Here is a 20,288-nt window from a genome sequence, read left to right as displayed (position 1 = left end):
ATGGATAGAAATCCACCTCAGCCAGGAGCGAGTTCATGGGCCCAGGCGCACCCCCGGGCAGCCCTGGAAAAAGCTTCTGTGAAACATCCTTTCTCCCTGCCCTTCCCACCCATCCCATTAAAAGAAAATCTGTTCCTGACCTTAGTGTCCCTGTCCCTGACTGTCTGCTTCAGTGGACAACCCTCGGGAGGGCGAGGGTCAGGAGGCCCAAGTGTCCAAACTGGTGCCAAGGTCATGGGTGCACAGCACCTGGCCACGGAGTACATAGGTTCGCTCTGCCCTGCATCAGTATCCAGGTCACAGGGTTTTGAGAGGATTAAATAAGATGGTGCACGATCAGACACTGGGGGCGCTCAGACGCCTGCACCCCAGGCCTGGCCACTGAGGTGCCTTGGGCTTAGCACTCCCTTCTCAGGGCACTTTCGGAGCTCCGTGGGGGCAGTCTCCGCTGCACCTCGGCGGCAGCACAGCCAGAGCTGCTTGTGCGCATGCGCCTGCTGGCAGGCGGGACTCACCACGGCCGCGATGTTCTCATGGTAGTGCTTGTAGATGAAGCCGTCCTGCATGGAGATGGTGGCCAGGGCTTCCAGGACGGAGGCACTGAGGTAGAACAGGGCAGCGACGCACTGGTAGGCTGCGTCCTGGGAGTCAGAAGGGGCAGGCATCAGAGGGATGGGAGGGAAAGAGTCCGGGACGCAGCGCCTCCCCCCACTCGTCCCCAACTGGCGGGGCTCAGGTCCCTTGCAATCCGCGGCTGCTTCCTCTGACTCCCACCCGCCAGTCCCCAGCCTGTCTCCTCACAGAGGTGGTGTGACCAGTGCAGCCCACGGGAGCTGAAGTCCCTCGGCTTGGGGACCCAGAAAGCACTGAGATGAAGGGTCCCTGCTTGCCCTGGAGGGGAGATCCAGCAGGAGGTGGGGACAGCTTGGAGTCTAATAGGTGGAAGCTGGCTCAGGGCCTGAGATGTGCTTAGTGGTCACAGACCTGGCTCAAACACGGCCTCCTTGACCAGTGAGAGGACAAGGCCATTTCCATTGTTCTGTTTTTTTCCATTTTGTTGGGTTTATTTATTTGGTTGGTTTTTTTTTTTTTTTTTTTTTTGTCCCGTTCCTGGCATATTTCAAAGCAAAAGAGTTGAAACGCTGCTGTTTTTAGTTGTAATTTAGCAGAGATTTCAAGAGTCCAAGCAGGAGGCCTCTTGAGAGTGGGCGCCGGGCCCTCTCTAGTGGGCATGTGTCCCGTATGAGGGTGCTGCTGGTCTCCAGGGCCTCACGGTGGACCTTACACAGAAGAAAGGCCACATGCCATTTGTGTTCCCAGGTCCTTTCCGTCAGCCCTGCGTAGAAGCCAGTGGCAGGGGAGCCCTGCAGCACACGTGGCCTGGCCACTGGGGAGCAATGGCAGGGGCCAGCCTCAGGGACCCTGCTCCCCAAGGTGAAGGCAGCCCTCCTGGTATCAGAGGTGCAGGTGGATGGGGAGGGGTGGGGCCGTGGTTATGGGTGAACAGTGGTCACGGGAGAGGAAGCTGAGCAGCCCAAGAGGATCGGTGGCACACACATCGACCTCTGCTTCCACCTCGAGCCTCCTAGCTGTGGGAGCCCTGACTGCTGGCTGAGGCTGGGCCAGCTCGGCCTTGGAATGTGCCAGGAGACGTTTCCAGGGCAGCCCCACCATGTCTGAGAGGCCAGTTTCCCAGGGCAAAGGCCCAACTCTCCCGATTCCCACCAAAGCCCTCGGCTGGCACTCACCAGGGTGACCCAGGACGTGTCCCCGCCGTGGGCGCCAATGATGTACAGGACAAGCAAGGCAGTGGTGGCCACAAAGCAGAACACAGACACAAACATCACCCAGCCCTGGACCAGGGGTATGGGCACCAGGGAGGACGCGACCAGGATCCACACCAGGCCCCCGAAGATCTGCAGAGAGGGGCAGGGGTGGGGTCAGACCAGAGGGGTACACAGCTCCCAGGGCACAGCCGCAGGGGCGTCCTGGGGGTGCAGAAACACAGGAAGGAGGCCAAGACAACTTGGTGGGCATATTCCTCGCCAAAAAATGACCCTTTCATCCCCCAAAGTCCTGGACTAGGTCTCCAACCTCAGTCTTTTCAATCACCCTCAATATGGCTTTCCTTTATTTTTTTTAAATACAAGTTTAATTTTTTTATTAGTAAGCCTTATATCACACTAACATGCCCGGTATCGTCAGACGTACCTGACAAATATTAGCTCAGTTAACTCTCACAACAACACTGGTGGATGAGGACCCATTTCCCAGAGGGGGAAACTGATGGACATAATTTGGAGCCACCCCCACCATGTCCTAGCCTAGGCCTCACCTGGGAGGCAGTCAGGTGGATGAGGCTGGGCTGATGGCCACTGAGGTAAAGAGGATCAAGGAGAGGTAGAGAGGACATGGACATAATTTGTCATTTCAAAAAAGAACTTAACATCCTTCAGCACTGTCACGAGAAGGCTGTCCTGAGAGTCTATCCTCACTTACATCGCTATGAAAATGTCCTTTCTTTTATGAAATACTTACAATCAGTCGATTCTTCTGATCTTGGCAAAGCAAATCAGCTGCACTATGTTACTGGGTTTTGTTGTTGTTGTTTTGTTTTGTTTTAAGATTTGACCCCTTTCACCTCCAAGTTCAGGAAGTGCTCTGTTGGAGCTGGGGTTGGAATGGAGAGGGTCCAGGTCAGTCCTGTCTCCTTGGATGGCCAAGGACAGGTATGAAGGCTGCACACCCTGGGGTTAGCCAGGGGGCACCCCAGCTGATGTCCCCAGGGTCAGTGAGCTGTTTTCAGAAGGGAGCAAGGGGACAGAGCAGGGCCCTAACTCCCTCTGTGACCCAGAGCTGGGGCTGTCTCTACCTCTCCTTGATCCTCTTTACCCCAGTGGCCATCAGCCCACCCTGATCCGCCTGACTCCCTCCAGGTGAGGCCTGGACTAGGCCATGGGAGGAGGTGGCTCTGGAGGCGGAGGTCTCCAAGGACCTGCGGAGTGTGGCACCGTCTGAGCACCCGGGCTGAGTTCCCAGTCCTCCATCCCCTGCAGTGACAACCCACATGGTGCCTTGACCCCATCTCGTGGACCTGCTGCCCACCTGCTTGGGTAAGAGGTACCACCGTCTCCACAGTGTCCTCCGAGCCTCTTGGCTGGGTATCATCAGGGACAGTCACATTGGGTAGAAAAATCAGTGTAATAAAGTATCTGGGTTCATCAACACGAAGTTGTTCTGAATGAACCAGATGTGGGCATCCCCCTCCCTGATGACACGCAGCAGGGCCAGTGGCACACACTGAACACCCTAAAAAATGAAAGTCCACCGGGCATGGTGGCACATGCTAGTAATCCCAGTGGCTCGGGAGGCTGAGGCAGGAGGATCATGATGAATTCAGAGCCATCCTCAGCAGTGGCGAGGTGCTAAGCAACTCAGTGAGACCTGTCTCTAAATAAAAATACAAACAGGGCTGGGATGGGGCTCAGGGGTCGAGTGCCTCTGGGTTCAATCCGGGGAACTCCCCACAAAGAAGTGAGAATCCTCCAACCACCTGGGAGAGGGTGTGTGCAGATTTCTTATTGTTGTGTTGAAGATCCACCAGATGACTCAGCCTCTTCCACAAAGGCTCTGACCCAGGGACATGAGCAGGTCAATGGCTGTGCAGGATGTGGATGAGGAGGAGAGGGAGGAAGGAGAGTTGGTCAGGTATGTCCAGCTAGTGGGCAGAGAGAGGCATCAGCCTGGGACCCCCTCTAGGTCTGGTCACCTTGTGCCCATCTGAGGAGCTGGATCTAAGGTTCCTTGTCCATATGCTCTGGGGGGGGGGGTCCTGCACATCTCCTTGGGGCCTCAGCTTGAGCAGAAGTGTACCTGGTTGGTGGTGGCATGGCCCTTTCCCCGACCAGGGGATGGTGGGAAGGAAGTCCCCCTTGCATGTAGCTGCTGACTCCTGGGGGCCCTAGGAGGACCACTGGCTATTCCTCCTGGGTTAATGCGCCTCGGTGTTCTGGTGAGTGGTCACAGCTAGACTCAAGTGCCTCATGAACTATAACCCCCGAAGGAGCACCTTGGGTCACCCATGGTGGGCGAGCACTCCTTTATGGGCCTGTGGGACCCTTGGGACCAAGATGCTCATGGTGGCCAGTGGACTTGGTGTTGAGGAACACTGTTGCTCTCTGGGGGTTTCCTGATTCACGTAAGAAGGGCGCAGCATGTAGCTGGGTGCCTGGGCTTCCCCTGAAGCACCGGCAGGCAAAGATGAATTGGATCGTGGCTTGTTTTTATGTTTATGGTGGCAATATTGTAATTGTGGCTGAATCAACCGAAAAAATACGTTCAAGGTCACTTGGCACCCAGGTGGCACCTGGAAACGGCACAGTCAGAAAGGGCACTCAGCTCCTGGTCTGCAGAGTCATTTCAATTCACCTCTTACAACCAGATTCTTCCTTGTGTGGCCTGAGGTAGGAATGGTGGTCGCCAGTCAAGGGCAGGACAAATGACTGGAGATCAGAGCGGGGGCCCTGCTCCACGTGCTCACCAAGGTCTCACACATGCTGGTCGCCAGCTCTGGCTCTGAGCTTCCAGCAGCCACACAGAAGGAACTTGGGGATGGAGCCAGACCTGCCTTGGGTCTGCTTCCCAGCCTGATGAAGGCAATGTCCCAGCTTCCTGGGGAATGCACCATCCCTATCGCTCCATCTCTCTCTCGCTCTCTCTCTCTCTCTCTTGCACACGGATGCAGGATCCTGGAGTCCACGGTCTGAACCTCTGTCCACAGCTGCCCATAGACCAAAGCCCAGATTGGGCTCAGCCCCAGCCCCCAGCCCCTGGGCAGACCACAGGACTCTGCCCTACCTCATTTAACAAATGGCCCTTAATGGATTGCTTTTTTTCCTTTGCATGGTTTATCTATAGTAGGTTTCATAGTAGGAGTATGAAAGAAAGTCTCTCTCTCTTTTTTTTTTGAGGGGGATACTGGGGATTGAACTTGGGGGCACTTGACCACAGAGCCACATCCCCAGCCCTATTTTGTATTTTATTTGGAGACAGGGCCTCATGGAGTTGCTTAGCACCTTGCTTTTGTTGAGGCTGGCTTTGAACAATTGATCCTCTTGCCTCAGCCTCCAGAGCTGCTGGGATTACAGGCATGTGCCACCACGACCAGCAAAAGTCGCTTTCTTTAGATAGCTTTAAAAAGACACGTTTTGCATACGTCAGGGCCCACCCATTACAGGTGTCCAGGTCAGTGGGCTTCACACAGACAGATACACGCAGCCTGGGCTGCCTTGTGTCTCCCTAAGCAGCTACTAATCTACCTTCTGTCTACAGAGTTCGCTATTCTGAACTTTTGCACGAGCGGAATCACAGGGGAACGTCTTGCAGGTCATCCTTTGTGCCCTTCACTGCCCTGGCCAGAAAGTGCCCAGGGTATGGACAGCTGGCCAGCCACTGCCACAGGGTGGAGGCTCAGGGGCCATCGGGGTGAGGGCAGAACAGCCGGAGGGGAGTAGGACGAGGAAGGCAGCAGGCGAGGCAGAGCCCAGGAGAGGCCTCGTTCCCTTCTTCATCCCTCTGCTTGTGACAGAGAGGCGTCCTGTCCAGCCTCGCCCTGAACTAGTCCCCTTCCCCTGAGCAGAGCCTTTTGCTGCTCTTCCCTCTGGGCGGGTCCCCTGCTGAAGCTCATTGGCAGCCGCCACAGCTGAGGTGAGCAAAGGCTCCTCCCTCTGCTACGGCCAGGGGCATCTGCATCCCACAGGGTCCACTGGACATTCGAGGGGCTCTGCAGGAGCAGGAGGCTGGGGCAAGTGGCCCAGCCTCCACTTTCTCTGCCACCAGGCAAGTGGCAGAAGTCTCCCCACTGTGTGGGCTGATGTGAACTGGCTGAAACTGTGGACGTGAGTGTGAAGCGTCTGGCTCTGTGCCCGGCACCACCCAATAACTGGGATAAGGCACCGCCCACCCCGGAGGCCAGCAGCCCATCAGAGACAGATGCGTGAGCAGCAGCCACGTTCAGCTGCCCCTCCCGACCCCTGCAGGTTCCACATCTGCAGATCCCACCAGCCACACACCTAAACTATTAAGAAAAATAGCTGGTGGTGGTGCACACCTGGGATCCCAGCAGCTGGGGAGGCTGAGGCAGGAGGATGGCAAGTTCCAGACCAGCCTCAGCAACTGAGCAAGACTCTGTCTAAAAATAAAAATAAAAGGGCTGTGGATGTGGCTCATGGGTAAAGCACCCCTCAGTTCAATCCCCATATGTCACCCCACCTAAAAAATTCAGAAAAGTAATTTCATCTATAATGAATATGGTAGGGGCTATTTTTTCTTGTCACTATTCCCCATATAATATGGTATAACAACCAGGAACACAGCATTTACGTTGTATTAGAAAACAGAACTCCTGCAGAGAGGATTTAAAGTATACAGAGGATGCAAATACCATGCTATTTTATACAGGGACTTGAGCATCCCCCGATTTGGGTAGCTGAGTGGGGAGGGGTGTCTTGGAACCAATCCCTGACAGCACAGAGGGACACGTGTGTAAGGAAGGTGGACAACCCCAGCCCTGGATGGCAAAGCAGTCTGACCTGGTGCATGATATCCACTGACTCTCTTTTTTTTTTTTTTTGGTGCTGGGGATTGAACCCAGGGACACTAGGCCATTGAGCCACATCCCCGCCCTTTTTACTTTTGACTTTGAGACAAGGTCTCACTGAGTTGCTTAGAGCCTCTCTAAGTTCCTGAGGCTGGTTTGAACCCAAGATCCTCCTGCTTCAGCCTCCTGAGTGTCTGGGATTACAGGCTTGTGCCCAGCTCCATGACTTTTTAAAAAAAAAAAATTTTTTTAATGATGTTGATAGACCTTTATTTTATTCATTTATTTCTGTGCGGTGCTGAGAATTGAACTCAGGGCCTCACACGTGCTAGGCAAGTGCTCTACCACTGAGCCACAACCCCAGTCCCTCCATTGATTCTTGAAAGAAGTGGACTGGGCTGATCAGCAGGCCAAAGGGTGACGGAGCAGCTCTCCAGGGCGAGGAGGAGTGTGTGCCAAGCCCAGAGGATACAGAAGCAAATTCAGGACCTTCAGATGACCGGGGAGCCCAGGACGAGGTGGAGACACGGGGCGGCAGGAGATGGGCTCAAACCTGGGTGAGCGGGGAGAGCTGAGGTGCAGCGTGACTTATGGGAGCCGGCGCCCACCCCTCTCCACCTACTAAGTGGGCAGAAAGCAAACAGAGAGCAGGCGCAGCACCCACACCCGGGAGATAAGGCACTCGTGGGCAGTGAGCGAGCCATTCCTGCCTGGCCTCAGGACCCGATGGCCAAATATTTGTCAAGAGCAAGGGGTAGGTGAGGGGTCAAGCCATCTCCCTTTGTAAAGAAAGCTCCAGGCAACTTGCAGCTGCCAGGGGCAAACGCTCAGAGGCAAGTGTTTTGAAAACGTTACTCACTCAAGCAGAGGCACTGCCCAGTGTCTGCTCACCGGCGTTAAAGTCCAGACATGTCCTGTTTCCCCTGACCTGCACCCCTTCACCATCCCTCCTAACAGGACAGTGCAGCTGCTAGCAGCCGTCACAGGTAGAGCTCTCTATGTGGACATCCCGGTGGATTCTGCCCCCAACTTCCAGCTGGGGGCAGGACCTAGGGCTGAGTCTCTGTGGTCCCCAGTCCTGACTCAGCATCTCATCAGCTGGGACACCTTAAAAAAAATATGGTGCCCATCTCCATGCCCAGGGCTGACTCAAGCAGAGAGAAGCAGGGCTCAGGCCCAGGAGCAGAGGACCCGGCTCTTTGCCCAGGGCCTGGAAACACATTTTCATAACATCAGGCTCCTGGATGTTCTGGTAACTCCAGCCAAACAGAAGAGGAGACAGGTCCTTCCTGAGTGCCCTGCTTTCCAGGGAGGCCTGAGCTCACCTCTGCAGCTCTGTGTATCTCTCTGTGCAAAATGTCACCCTAAAATTTCCTCTCTCCTTGTTTTGATCTCTGTCTTGCCTTGAACATGAGACTAGCTTGTCCCTGTGTGTCCTCTAACTGCCAGGACACAGAGTCACTGTGAATGGGGGAGCCGTGCAGGTTCTTGGAGATCCCTCCCTGCCCTGGTATTTGGGGATGGAAATCACCTTCTTTAATTCAGTCCGGGGTTGGATACAGGGCAGAGCTGAAGTTCTGTAAGAATAAGGGACCAGGTACAAAACTCTACAAGATGTTTTCAAAGATTAAAAAAAAAAAATCCCCTAAGGAGATAAGTGTTTGGGGGAACTCTCTCTATGTGACCCTCAGGAAGATTCTTTTTCTTTCTGAATTAACCCATGGGAAGTATACTAGAGTGGGTAAGGGTGCGGACTCCAGAGACCAAGTTAGCAAGTTTGTATCTCAGCTGTGTTGACCCTGGGCAAGTTCCTTAACCTCTCTGTTCCCTTATCTAAAATATAGTGATAATGATAATCATGAAAGTTGAGAACCACGTACAAGTGAGAGTTCTAAGTGCTTATAACCATTGTCATAGACGAAGCAAAGTGTCACCTGTGGCCAGGTGAAAAACCCAGGGGTCTGTGATCTCTGTACAACTCTCCACTTCCAAACTTGCTGAGGGCTGAAATTTAATAATTACCTCAAAAGCATCAAAAAGTGCAAAACACACAATCTCCCAGAAACTGAAAGCTGAGAAAAATTCATCTGCCTCTGCAGAAGGAAACAGGACAGGCGTGAAGACAGAGGGAGGCCTTTCTCCTAACAATGAGCCTCAGTCCCACCAGGGGAAAGGAATTCTCCAGCACATTCTCGAGATTCATCTGCAGCTTCCTTTGCCTGTGTGGCTGAAAGGGCTCTTCATCTTCGTCCCCAGCGCTTCCCTGCAGGCCTTGGTGACTGAGGTCCATGCCAGGGGCTTGCTGGAATTCTCTGGATGCTTCCCGGGCGGGGCTCACTGGACCCGGTCAAGGTCTCTGCAGCAGAGACTCCTCTCCAGCAGAACAGGCCAAGACCTCAACCAAAGCCGACCCCCACTCCTGGCTCTCCACCCCACCCTGGGAGCCCCCTGCAGGCAAATGCCACCAGAGTGAGAAGCAAGAGGAACTGGCCACAGCACTCAGACCCTGCACCCAATGCTGAGCCATGCTGCCATTGGGCCAATAGGCAAAAATCATGTCCCCAGGGAGGGAAAAGAGAGATAGTCTCGCCAGATGAGTGGCACGTGTGGATGATCCAGGCTGCCTGGCGCTCCATGCCCGGGCAGGGAGCTCTCCTGAGACCTCCAGGAACAGCAGCCCCAACCGGTCGCCGACTCTGCTCTCACCCAACTAGTTTAGCAGTCAAGGGTTATTTCAGCGCCAGGAGGAGGTATGTGTGGGTGGTTTGTCCAGCACAATCACTGTGTGCTCTAGGAGAGGCCAGCGGCCTCACCAGCTCCAAGGGCGATGGCTCACGAATCCTCCTGCGCGTTTTGTGGAAGACGGGTGGTTTTCTTCTGTGAGTGTGCATGCGTGTGTGATTTTGATGTGTGAGTTGTGTATGTGCAGCTGTGGGTGTTAGGCATATGTGTGCACCCACGTGTGCATGTATTCTTGTGTGCAGAGGCAGGTTAAAGAGGAGCCACCATGGAGGAGGGACATGGCCTCACAGGATGACAGACTCTGAGACCAGGGTGAACGCAGGTCGCCAGGTCACAGAAGAACACAGAAAGGGGAAAAACAAGACCCCTAAACAGCGAGGCCTTCCCAAGGCCCTTGGCCTGCCCACCCATGATAGGTCCAGAGGGAGGCTGGGGGCCTCTCTCCCTGTTGGGAGGGGAGGCTGAGAGGGCAGGAAGCAGACACCACAGGTTTCTCTAGTCCTTAGGAAGCCCACCTCCCAGGTGTGGAGGCACAGGTCTCCTGACTAGCCAGGGCAGGCCTCCTTCACCCTGCCACTCAGTCATGCACTGGACAGACTCCAGAGTGACCACAGTGAGCCCTGGGGACAGGCACACCCAGGGAGATAAGCCTTATTCAATGACACACATGGAGGGCGGACCTGTCTCCTTCCTCTCCTCTTGAAGACTCGCTGCTGGTCCCCACAGGAGCAGCTCTGGGTGCACCAAGGGTAGATTCAGGCTTTGGTGAAAGTGTCAGGGCCCCTGAGGGACCAGCAAGATGCTCTGCCCGGGACAGGAGAAGAGTCCAGGGATCTGCACCGCTGCCCTGTCCCTGATGCTGATCCCATGGGAGGGACCTGGGGAGGAGGTCAGGTAGCTCTGTATAGAGAACCCCTCTCCCTCTGCCCACTGGAAAGGCAGGTTATTGGGGGTCTGACCTCTGGGGCTGCCCCTGGGATGAGCCCTGAGCGTGCTCAGGAGGCCACCTAGCTCAGCTTACCTGTGCCAGGGGCTCCCTCCTCCCACCCCTTTGGTTCGGAAAGGCTCCTTCCTTTCAGGGGGACCCATCATGATGACCCAGGTAGGCATAGACAATGTCCCTTTATCTAATCTGAAGTGGACAGCAGGACTTGGGGGATTTGGGTCTGTTTGTAAAGAGCGGGGGTAGAGATTTGGAATTCCAAGAAATGGGGGCCAAGTTCAGGCCTGCAGTTGATATTAACAGGTGACCGTCCTGGGCAGATCCCCGTCCAGGCCCGCAGCTCCACCCAGCCTCCAGCCCCTGGGAAGCCTGTCCCCGGGCACCAGCCACCACAGAACAGGCGACAGCTGACTTCACAGCCACCCCCCACACCCACCCACACACTAGCTACAGGACATTTACTAGCTCCCAAGTGAATCAAAATGCCTCTCGGATCCAGGTCCTCATTTGGATGGAAAATTTTGCCTGCCACACCTCTACCCGCCGGCTTCAGCCAACAAGATAAACAGAAACCCGGAGTTTCCGTGAAAAACACAGGGTAAGCCACCTGGAAAAGACAAAATCAGTGGAAACACTAGACCAGAAAGGTGCAGCTTCAGTGCAAGAAAAACCAAAGGTATCGACAGGAGTCACCAAGCCGGCTGGAAATGTGGCCAGCAAACACACAGGACAGTGTGCCGCAGCCCTGGGGGACACTGCCCACTGGGCCGGGCGCTCTTCCTGAGGGTCCCAGGAATTCCCTCTTGGGGATTGGTGACCGATGTCGGTTGCACCCCTCTGTCTGCCCCTGAGGCCAAGGACTCCTCTCATGATCTGTAAATGTTGGCCAGGTGGGAGACTGGGTGGAGGGAACCGGTGGGGCTGGCCTGCAGGGCCACCTCTGGCAAAGGAGCCTCCCCCCGGCCCCCACGGCAGTGGATATGAGTGAATTCTGCGGCTGGATTTCAGAGACGTCCTGAGACCCACCACTGGGTGGTTCCCTTCCTGCCAGGCCCCTGGATCTGACCGCGCCTGACGGGGAAGGCAAGGGGGGAGGTGAGGGCAGGCTTCTGTGCCAGGGCATGCCCCTCCCAGAGAAGATGCCCATCCAGACAGGCCCTGCACTGCCACCCGTGACAAGTCACTTTGGAAAGGCTAATCCCTGCCCGTGGTAATGGGTTCCTACACCTGGGGACAGGTGCAGCCATCAGTCTGACACCGGGAACCACAAAGCTGCCCCACCCATCCCGCGCCAGTCAGGCCGAGTGGCACACAGAGCAGCCCAGCAAGCGCCCAGTCCCCGATGCAGAGAAGGCAGGACAGGACAGCCACTGTGCCTTCTCCTCAGCTGTCCCGTCAGGCTGGCCAGGATGGCCCTCAGCCCAGCTGTCCCCTCTCAGTGCGGGAAGGTCCTATAGAAGGTGGCATCTGAATGGAACAGGGGACGGAAAGAACAAGCTGAGTGTCCTCAGCAGCCCAACCTCACCCCACCTTGCCTCGCACACTTGGCCCTGAGAGTGGCACACAGGGGCACCTGGGGTGCCAGGTGGTGGTGGGTGGGCAGGTTGACCAGTGATCCCAGAGCACTCTGGCTGGACTGAGGGAGTCCTAAGACCCACAGGGGGTGGCTCCCTTCCTGCCACACTCCTAACCTAACTGTGCCTGACCTGTAGCCATGAGCTGCAGGACGCGTCATCCTAGCGGTCTTGCTCTGTGCAAGTCACTCTGTGATGTTCACACAATGACAGACTCGCCCATGGAAGGGTTTCTCAGAACGCACAACTGTCCCTGCACAACTGTCCAAGAACCTCACCATAGTCCTTGAGGTGGGGCTACTACAGCCCCATTTTATTGGCATGGAAACTGAGGCACCCACTACCTGCATGCAGACAAGCTGGCCTCAGAGCCCAGGGTCACCCAGGGTCACCTGTTGGTCACCCAGGGTCCCACTGGCAGTTTACCAAGAAATCGCCCAGAATATTGGCATCAAGGAGAGAGACCAGCCCCCTCGTCCTCCCTGGCTGACAGCCGCCGGGGCGTCTGGACAGGAAGGGCAGGCAGAGGAGGTGGCTCCAGGAAGCTGGCTTCTCCCTGCCCCACCCTCCACCTGGACAATGAGCCTTGATCAACTCCCGGCCTTGGAAGGAAAGGAGTAGTACCTCACCCCTCATCTGCAGGCGCAGGGTTCCTGTCCCGGGACGCAGACTTGACCCCTCACCCTCCCCCACCCACAGGCCAGGGATGTCATCTTCCTCCCTTTCTTGGGGTGCCCACCCCTCACAGCCCCTCTAGGGACCTTCCAGAGTCAATCCAGCAGCTTCACGGGGACATCAGTGTCTCTCCCAGTGTGTCCTGGACACCCTCACAGGAATCTGAATTTCAGGTCAACTGAGAGTGGCCATGTCACCCCACCTCCCTCCTCCTACTGTCCATGTGTGTGGACCTGTCATGGTTGGTGACAAGCTTTCCTTTAACTTGCTACATGTTCTTCCCAGGCCCAGGACCTCGCTGCATGAAGACGACTCCACGCTGGGGGGTGTGTGGTCCCACAGGGACATCCATGAGGAGGCAGCGGGGGCACCCTGAGACCCAGAATGGTAGAGAACCCTGGGCGGTGCGTCTCCACCCTGGGACAGCCTGGGGCAGCTGGAGGCCCAGCAGGTGCTCTGGAAGCCGGGCCTCACCACCATCTTGTAGAGGCATCTTGGACCCACCGTGATGCAACACCAGCAGAGACCTACTCCATTCTCCCTGCTCCTCAGAACCACCTAAAACCCGAGGAGGTCAGCCGCATGACCCAGGTTTCCTACTTCAAGGCCATGGGTCACTGCTACCACCATCCTCACACCCATCCACACCAGGGGACAGCTGCAGGAGGATCTCTCCCTCCATTGCTTGTCCCTGGAGACTGTGGGCCCAAAGTGCCATGTCCAGGGACTGATGGTTCAGAGGGCAGGAGGAGGCCCCAGACTGGCTCCTGTCAAGGTAGAAAGCACCCAGACCCTCCTGCTGGGCAGAGCGGAATCCATTAGAATCAGCCCCCAGCTCCTGTCTAGTTCAAGACTGGCTGGCCCTAGGTGGCCCCGTCCCAGCCCCTTCTCTCAGGGAGGGTGCTGTGGGCCCAGAGCAAAGCCCAGCCCTTCCTGAGGTCCTGAGAACTGGCATGGACCGGCGGCACCACTGCTCTCGCAGTCTCCTGGCTGGTGTAGTGGGTGGAGATGCCAATGGTCACCCTCTGTCCCTGGCCATCTGAAACCTGAGCGCTCTCTTCCTGACAGCAGCATCCCGAGTCCTCCTGCTCCCTCCTGAGAGCGGTCAGCTGAGGGGGTGCCTCCGTTCCCCCACAGCCAGGGCCTGTGGGGTGACTTGGGAAAAGCGTTAAGGCAACCTGTTGAATGTCGCTGGGCCGTGGGGCAGCAAGCAGGCAATCCCACGGTGGCCACACTGAGTTTCCAGAGAACAGCTCAAAGTCCCTGACTCCTGATCAAAGCAGGGCTCGGGTTCTTGAAAAACTAGAAAAGTCACTTCTCAAAGCCAAGATCACCCCTCACCCCGCCCCCAGCGCCAGAGACCTCTGTCTATAATTCTCCTTCCTTCAGCAAAGACATAGGAAGGAGAGAGTCGGGCAGCACGGGACTGTACCCCTCCCTGAATAGCCCCATCGAGGGGCCCACGACACAGGCCCAAGACCCCGGGCTGGGAGCCAGCGGATGCAGCAGGAAAGATCATCCCAGCTGCTGTCCCGTGCTGTCCAAGTAGGGCCAGTCCCACTCCCTGGGGACGGCAGGCCAGGCTCCTGGCTGAGGCCACCGGAAAATTTCTCCTGGGACAGAGAATCCATGCCCTGGACCCATGGGAACCCCAAAACACCTTTTAAAAAAGCCTAAGGGGTGGCCTGGGGGCTGATGACCACTCCCACTGAGCCAGTATGTGTGGCGGGGTGCAGGGCTTATCACTTGCAGATTATGGGGCCTAGTGACTCAGAACCTGCTGAATGTGCTTTTGATAAGGGCGGTGGTGTACTGCTCAGCTTCCCGTGGCTCTGAGTTTCACTCCCTGCAGGGAGAGAAGGAACCCAAGCCCTGCCCAGGGTCCTTTCTAGAAGACAAAGTCCCTCTTAGGTGCCTGGCTGGAAGCAGAATCCCTGGATGGGACAGACTTGCCATCACAGTAGGATGTGCTCCAGGGACCCTGGGGACCAGGTGACCTGGGCAAGGTTCTCCTTCTATGAGCCTCAATTTCCCCCCAGTTCTGAAAATTAGGTTTCATGATTGGGTGTCTCGTCTCCTAGGGGTCAGACTGCCTGTTCAATGAAGCCAGAGTGTGGACCACCCAAGGGAACTCTGTCATCAGCCCGTAACCCCATCCTGGCTCTGTGGGGTGGCTCTTCCTCAGACAGAGGAGCATCCAAAACTTGTCTGGTCACTCTCAAGTAATAATAAGACCCTCTTCACTTTGGGTCACAAAACAGCTCTGGTTTTAGTAATTACTTTAGAAATTAAAGCTGCAAACCAATTCCATGGCTCCCCTATCCCTCCTCCACCCCCAAACACGGGCTGGCTTTCACCGTGGGCCGCTGACCGCGCCTGTTCTGTGTGCTCCCGGGGCATGCCAGGAAGGGAAACACCCACCCAGGATGGAATTCCTAGCACACTCTCATCCAAGAATGGTTCTCCCCATTCTTTCTTTGCCAGCCTGCCTACAGGGGAGGAGGGAGGTGGGTCAAGGGTCTTGGCAGTGTCCCCAGGGACTTCCTTCCCACGTCCTGAAAAGGTGGAGGTCTCCTCTCAGAGCACTTTGTGGGAGAAGTGGCCTCCTGGGGTCTTGGCCACAGCTGGAACAGAAAGCCTTCCATGGGAGCCTCCTACCGGGCAGTGGTGGTCTGTCCTGGCGGCCCTGGCTGGGAAGGGAGGAGGAGAGAAAGCAGACACCGTGGCTCCTAAAAGAAGCATTCTCAGTGGGTGGGGACTTTTGTTCTTGCAGGGGAGGAGGCCATAAGCAAGGCCTGGACATCTCACCCCTGGGATCCAGAGGGATGCATGACCCCACTGCCTGTGCTTGAAAAATGAGGGGCTGGGCCTGCTTCCCACTTCCTGTGAGGACCTTGTAGCCTTCAGAGTCAGGAGCTCTGGGATAGGGGTGCTGAGCCAGGGGAGCTTGCCAGGCCCCACCCCTGCCGGCTCCAGTGGGCAGTCCCCTGCCGTGGGAGTGGACTGTAGCTTCACTCTGCTGGCCCCAGACATCTGCACCTCCCAGGCTATTGGGATGTCAGGCCTGAGAAACCGAACTGTGACTCATCATCGGCTCGATGCACTACAAAATTAAAAAATAATGAAGCATTTCACATGCGACGGGTGAGCGAAAATTACAAAGTCTGACGCTACCAGAGGGGGACAAGGATGAAGAACAATGGGGACTTTCATAGGCTGCCTGAAAGAGTCAGAGAAGGTCCAGGTCTAGCCTGAAGCTTATTTATATGGTTTTGGAGCGGAGAGGGTTCTTTATAAATTAATTCAAAATTAGGCAGAGTCTTGGAAAGAGCCTGGGCAGGTGGAGGCGCTGAGCTTTCTACTAAGTCCCCTGCTGGGGTGGGTGAACAGGGATAACTCTTGGGGACCGTGGATACGTAACACCTGGGAAAACAGAAATGTGTGCCCTCTGACCCAGCGAGCTATATCCTCCCTGCATTCCCAGAAAAATTCCTGCAGCAATTACAAGAAGGATCTTGCCAATGTTGTACACAACAGCTAAAAGTAGCAAACCAGAAATAGCCAAAATGTCCACCAAGAGAAGAATCCATAAAGAGCATCAACATGTGTAAACCTCAAAACATCATGTTGTAGGGTTTGTGCAGGATGCTGCTGACATTAACAACACCAGGCTCATTGTCATAGTGCAGCCTGATAAGCTTCACCTTCAGCCTAGGGATATCCCTGAGGAAGAAGGAAGGAGAGAACAAGGTAACAAGGGGCCATCTAGCAGGCTTAGACACCATCGTATAAGCTTTATTTCCTTAACACTAAGAAACAAGGCAAAGCATTAGGCTTTGACAATTATTATTGTACGAGGGACTGAATCCAGGGTGCTTTACCACTGAGCTGCATCCCCAGCCATTTCTGTGTTTGTTATGAGACAGGGTCTTGCTGAGTTGCCCAGGTTGGCCTCAAGCTTGTGATCCTCCTACTTCATCCTCCCAGATTGCTGAGATGATAAGCGGCCAAACCCAGTCATCTTAAATCAACCAGTTGAGTGGTGTTCAACATGTTCCTAGTGTGGTGTAGCCTTTACCTCTATCTAATTGCTCCCCAATTCCCACCTCCCTGAGTTCTTGAAAAAACACCAGGACGTGTTCTGTCTCTACAGATTTACCTCTTTGGGATATTTTATATAAATAGAATCTTACAATCTGTGACCCTTTCACTCTGTATACAGTTTTTTCTCTTCTTTCTTTCTTTATTTGTACCAGGGATTGAACTCAGGGGCACTTAAACACTGAGCCACATCCCCAGCCCTTTTTGATATTTTATTTAGAGACAGGTTCCCACTGGGTCCCTTAGGGCCTCCCTAAATTGCTAAGCCGGTCTCTGAACTTGCCTTAGACTCTGGGGATTAGGGGTGTGTGCTACCACACCCGGCTTCTGCATTCAGTTTTCAAGGGTTCCAGGCAAGAGCTGCTTTCAAGGTTGGTCACTTCTGTAAGATGAATCAGAAATGCATTCCTTTCAATTACTGGATAATTTTCCACAGTAGGGATCTATCCTAAGTTGTTTATCCAATTCATCCATTGATGGGTACCTGGACTGTTGGCCCCTGTGGGTCATTGCGGATAGGGCTGCTAGGAACACATGTACTTATTTGAGTCCCTGGTTTGAATCCTGTGGTTGGGTATGTAGGGGTGGAATTGCTGGGTCCTAGGGTATTTTTTGAGGAACCACCAAACTGTTTTCCAAGGTATCTGAACTCTTATATTTTCAGAAACAATGCACAAGAGTTCCAATATTTTTCCATACCCCAATCAACCCTGTTATTTTCCACTTTCTTTTTGTTTGGAAGTTTTATCGAAGGCCTTGCTGCTGGACCCATTTAAACCAGAACAGCCAGCCTAATGGTGTGAAGCAATATGCCCCATGGCTTCCATCCCATTCCCCTGGTGACTAACATGGCAGAGTATAATGTGTGTTTGTGTGTCTGTTCAAGTCATTTGCCCATTTTCTAGTTGGGTTTTTTTTGTCTTTTTGTTGAGTTGCTTCATAGTCCACGATTTAAGGAAACCCTCCCAGGGGCAGCAGGTGCCTCTCAGGCCCTTTTCTTCTCTACTCCTTCCTCACGTCAAAACATGCACAGCTCCATGTGCACCATCCATGCAGAGGAAAACCTGAAGGGTTAGTGTGCACCTCTTCTCCACCCCCAGCAGCGGCGACCCTGCCTCTAACACAGAAAGCAAGAAAGATACTCAGAGGTAGAGTAAGATGTCCAGGGCCTCCGGGGAAGCGACAGCTACAGGGGGAGAATGCAGAAGTGGAAGAGAAGCCATTTCTAAGACAGCTGAGAGGGAAATGGTATGAACCAGGGGAATTTATGCATTCTGGAAACTTCTACTACTGGTAGGTGATAAAACCAGGCTAGAGCAGTAAGTTTAACAGAAGGTTCTCATATTTGCCCCCCACCCCACAACTTTGACCAAAGATGGCGGTGGTGGGTTGGCTGGGACCCTCCTCCCCACTCCTCTACAGATTAGATCTTGCTGCCTGGCTGGGCTGTTCCTACCCTCAGGGGCACTCCTGCCCCCCTGCTGAGCCACTAAGAGGAGGCCTGGGAGCCCTGGGAGGTTGTCCCTTCTGGGAAGTCAGGGCAAACCATTTGCCTTCACTGAGCTCCATAGGGCTTTGAAGACTCTAAGTCACTCACAGGACATTCAAGAGACACTAAGATCTTTTTTGTTGACAAGCCTCTCTGCCCATCACATCTCACCATGAGACATGATTTCTTTGGGTCGCAAAGCTCTGCCTTTGTAAATACCTCTTTGTAAAGCCCTGAAGGAAGGACTCACTCCTTAGTCCCGGGTTCCAGACAAGAGCTGCTCATTTTCAGAAGTCCAACCTTGCACAGACAGGAGACGGGAAAGAGAAGCTCCCACAGGAACCTCATGAAGGAGGAAAACCCTGTGGGTATTCTCAGGCCTAGGCCAGACCCAAGGGCACTCCTGCACGGAGTCCATGTGCCTGGTGCTGTTGGGGGGTTTTGCCAGATAACCTGGAAGGTGGAAAATCCCCAGGTGGCCCCAGAGCCAGCTGAAGACCCCTCAGACCTTGAGCAACCCCCTCCCAACTTGGGGCCTGGCTGTCCCTGTCTATAAATAGTGGGGCTGGGCTCAATGGTGTCCAAGATTTCTTTTAAATATTACTTCCATGTTCTGGCTGTGCCCAGGATGTGAAGTCAACCTGGTTGAATGATAGCCCTGCCACGGAGCAACTGGGTTTCCCATGGCCCCTCTTCCAAGTCCTTCAAGGATGACACGACCTCCTCTCTTCTGTGTGAACACTTCCCACCATCAGACAAGAAGCTGGGGTCCTTCTCTGAACCTTTCCGCTTCCCACACTGTCCTCCTTAACCAAGCCTCTGGCTTCTGCACCCGGTGGGCACACACAGGAAAAGGTCTCCCCACCTGCCAACCACACCCACAGAATTAATAAAGCACACCCCCCCCCCAAATAAAGCGCCAGAGGCCCCCAGGGAGTTGATGCCGCTGGAGATCTAAAGCCTAGCGACACAGTGACACCTTACCAGGAACCCACAGTGAAAAGATCTTTCCTGCAGCCACAGGGGCTGCTCTGTCCCTTCAGCGCAAGGCGGGACCAGCCGCAGGTGCAGAGCCTTCTCCAGCCCTCAAGGTCAGCCAAGACATGGGGACTGCTCTTCGTCTGCTGCCTCCCCGCCCTCCAGGGGAGAATGACTACGGAGCAAACGCTGGCCCCTATTTTCCTAATTCCAGGTCAAATTTGTCTCACATACATTCATTCGTCGGAAACTTTTTTAAGAGTCCAGAAGAGAATAATTCGGATTCAGTTTCTCTTAATCTCTAAACTTCGGTCGGCAATACTAAGGTTTCTATTGCTGATTTCTTTCTTTTTCTTTTTTAAAACAAAACCCTGTTCTTTGAAAAACTCCAGGCATCCTTACAAGGACTTGGTCCGACTACAGGGCAAAGAGCGGGGTGAGTTTCCCCGCATAGCCAGGCAGAGCAAACTGGGCGCGCCGCCCTGAAGACCCAGCGCAGCGAGACCCCGCCAGGCTTGCTCCCAGCATCTGACCCGGGGTGCGAACTGTCATTGGTCTAGAAGGGAACAAAAGACTGGGCGGTGGGAAGGACTTTCTGAGGGTGGCCCCCTCACCCTGTGCGCGCTGCCTTGACGCTCCCGGGACCCGCGCAGCTTCCAGCTTGGGCCCGGATAGCTGCGCAGTGCAGCGAAAGAGCGGCCGCTCCAAGCTATCCCGTCCCCTCCCGGCCCTGGGGCAGGGCGCGCGCGCCACTCACAAACTCAAAGACGAAGAGCAAGTCTGGGAAGGTGGCGAAGACCGAGAAGCCACTGGGCAGGGAGCTGCCACCCGAAGCAGCTGCGGGAGCCATGCCGGCGAGCTGGCGTCGGCCTCGGGACTGGACGCGCGCGCGGCTGCGGCTCCGGCTGCTTGCTGACCACTCGCTTGCTGGAGAAGCCCAGTGGCCGGGCACCCCTGCGCGCGGGTTAAGAGCTGGGGCGTCCGGGGCATCGGAGGGCGGAGCCCCAGGCCTGCCCCGCCCCCGCCCCACCAGGGGACCTGGTCAGGGCGCCGCAGGCGCAGCCCAGAAACACACCCAGGGCACTCTGCGGACTCGCGGAGCCAGGGACCGGGACCTGATGCCCACGTTCCCCCCAGGGCTGCCACCTCTGCCGAGAGCAGGATCCGTGAGGCGCTTCGAACTTTGCG

General features: G+C 55.2%; 1 protein-coding gene across 1 annotated transcript; it reads right to left on the bottom strand.

Moving 5' to 3' along the window:
* Positions 1-515: 515 nt before the first annotated feature.
* Mal (mal, T cell differentiation protein) lies at positions 516-20,054 on the bottom strand (the record flags this gene model as incomplete). The annotated part of the gene is given in 3 exon segments (XM_046418939.2): positions 516-641; positions 1,749-1,916; positions 19,858-20,054. Coding segments are annotated over 3 exon segments (387 nt in total), but the record flags the coding sequence as incomplete, so codon positions are not given.
* Positions 20,055-20,288: the final 234 nt, after the last annotated feature.

The sequence above is a fragment of the Marmota monax genome, unplaced genomic scaffold (genome assembly GCF_021218885.2).
Source record: "Marmota monax isolate L192 unplaced genomic scaffold, Marmota_monax_Labrador192_F-V1.1 WCK01_AAM20220418_F8-fsc00657, whole genome shotgun sequence".
NCBI classification, from domain to species: domain Eukaryota; kingdom Metazoa; phylum Chordata; class Mammalia; order Rodentia; family Sciuridae; genus Marmota; species Marmota monax.
The sequence above is the reverse complement of the archived record's forward strand: the minus strand, read 5'-3'. Positions and strand labels throughout refer to the sequence as shown.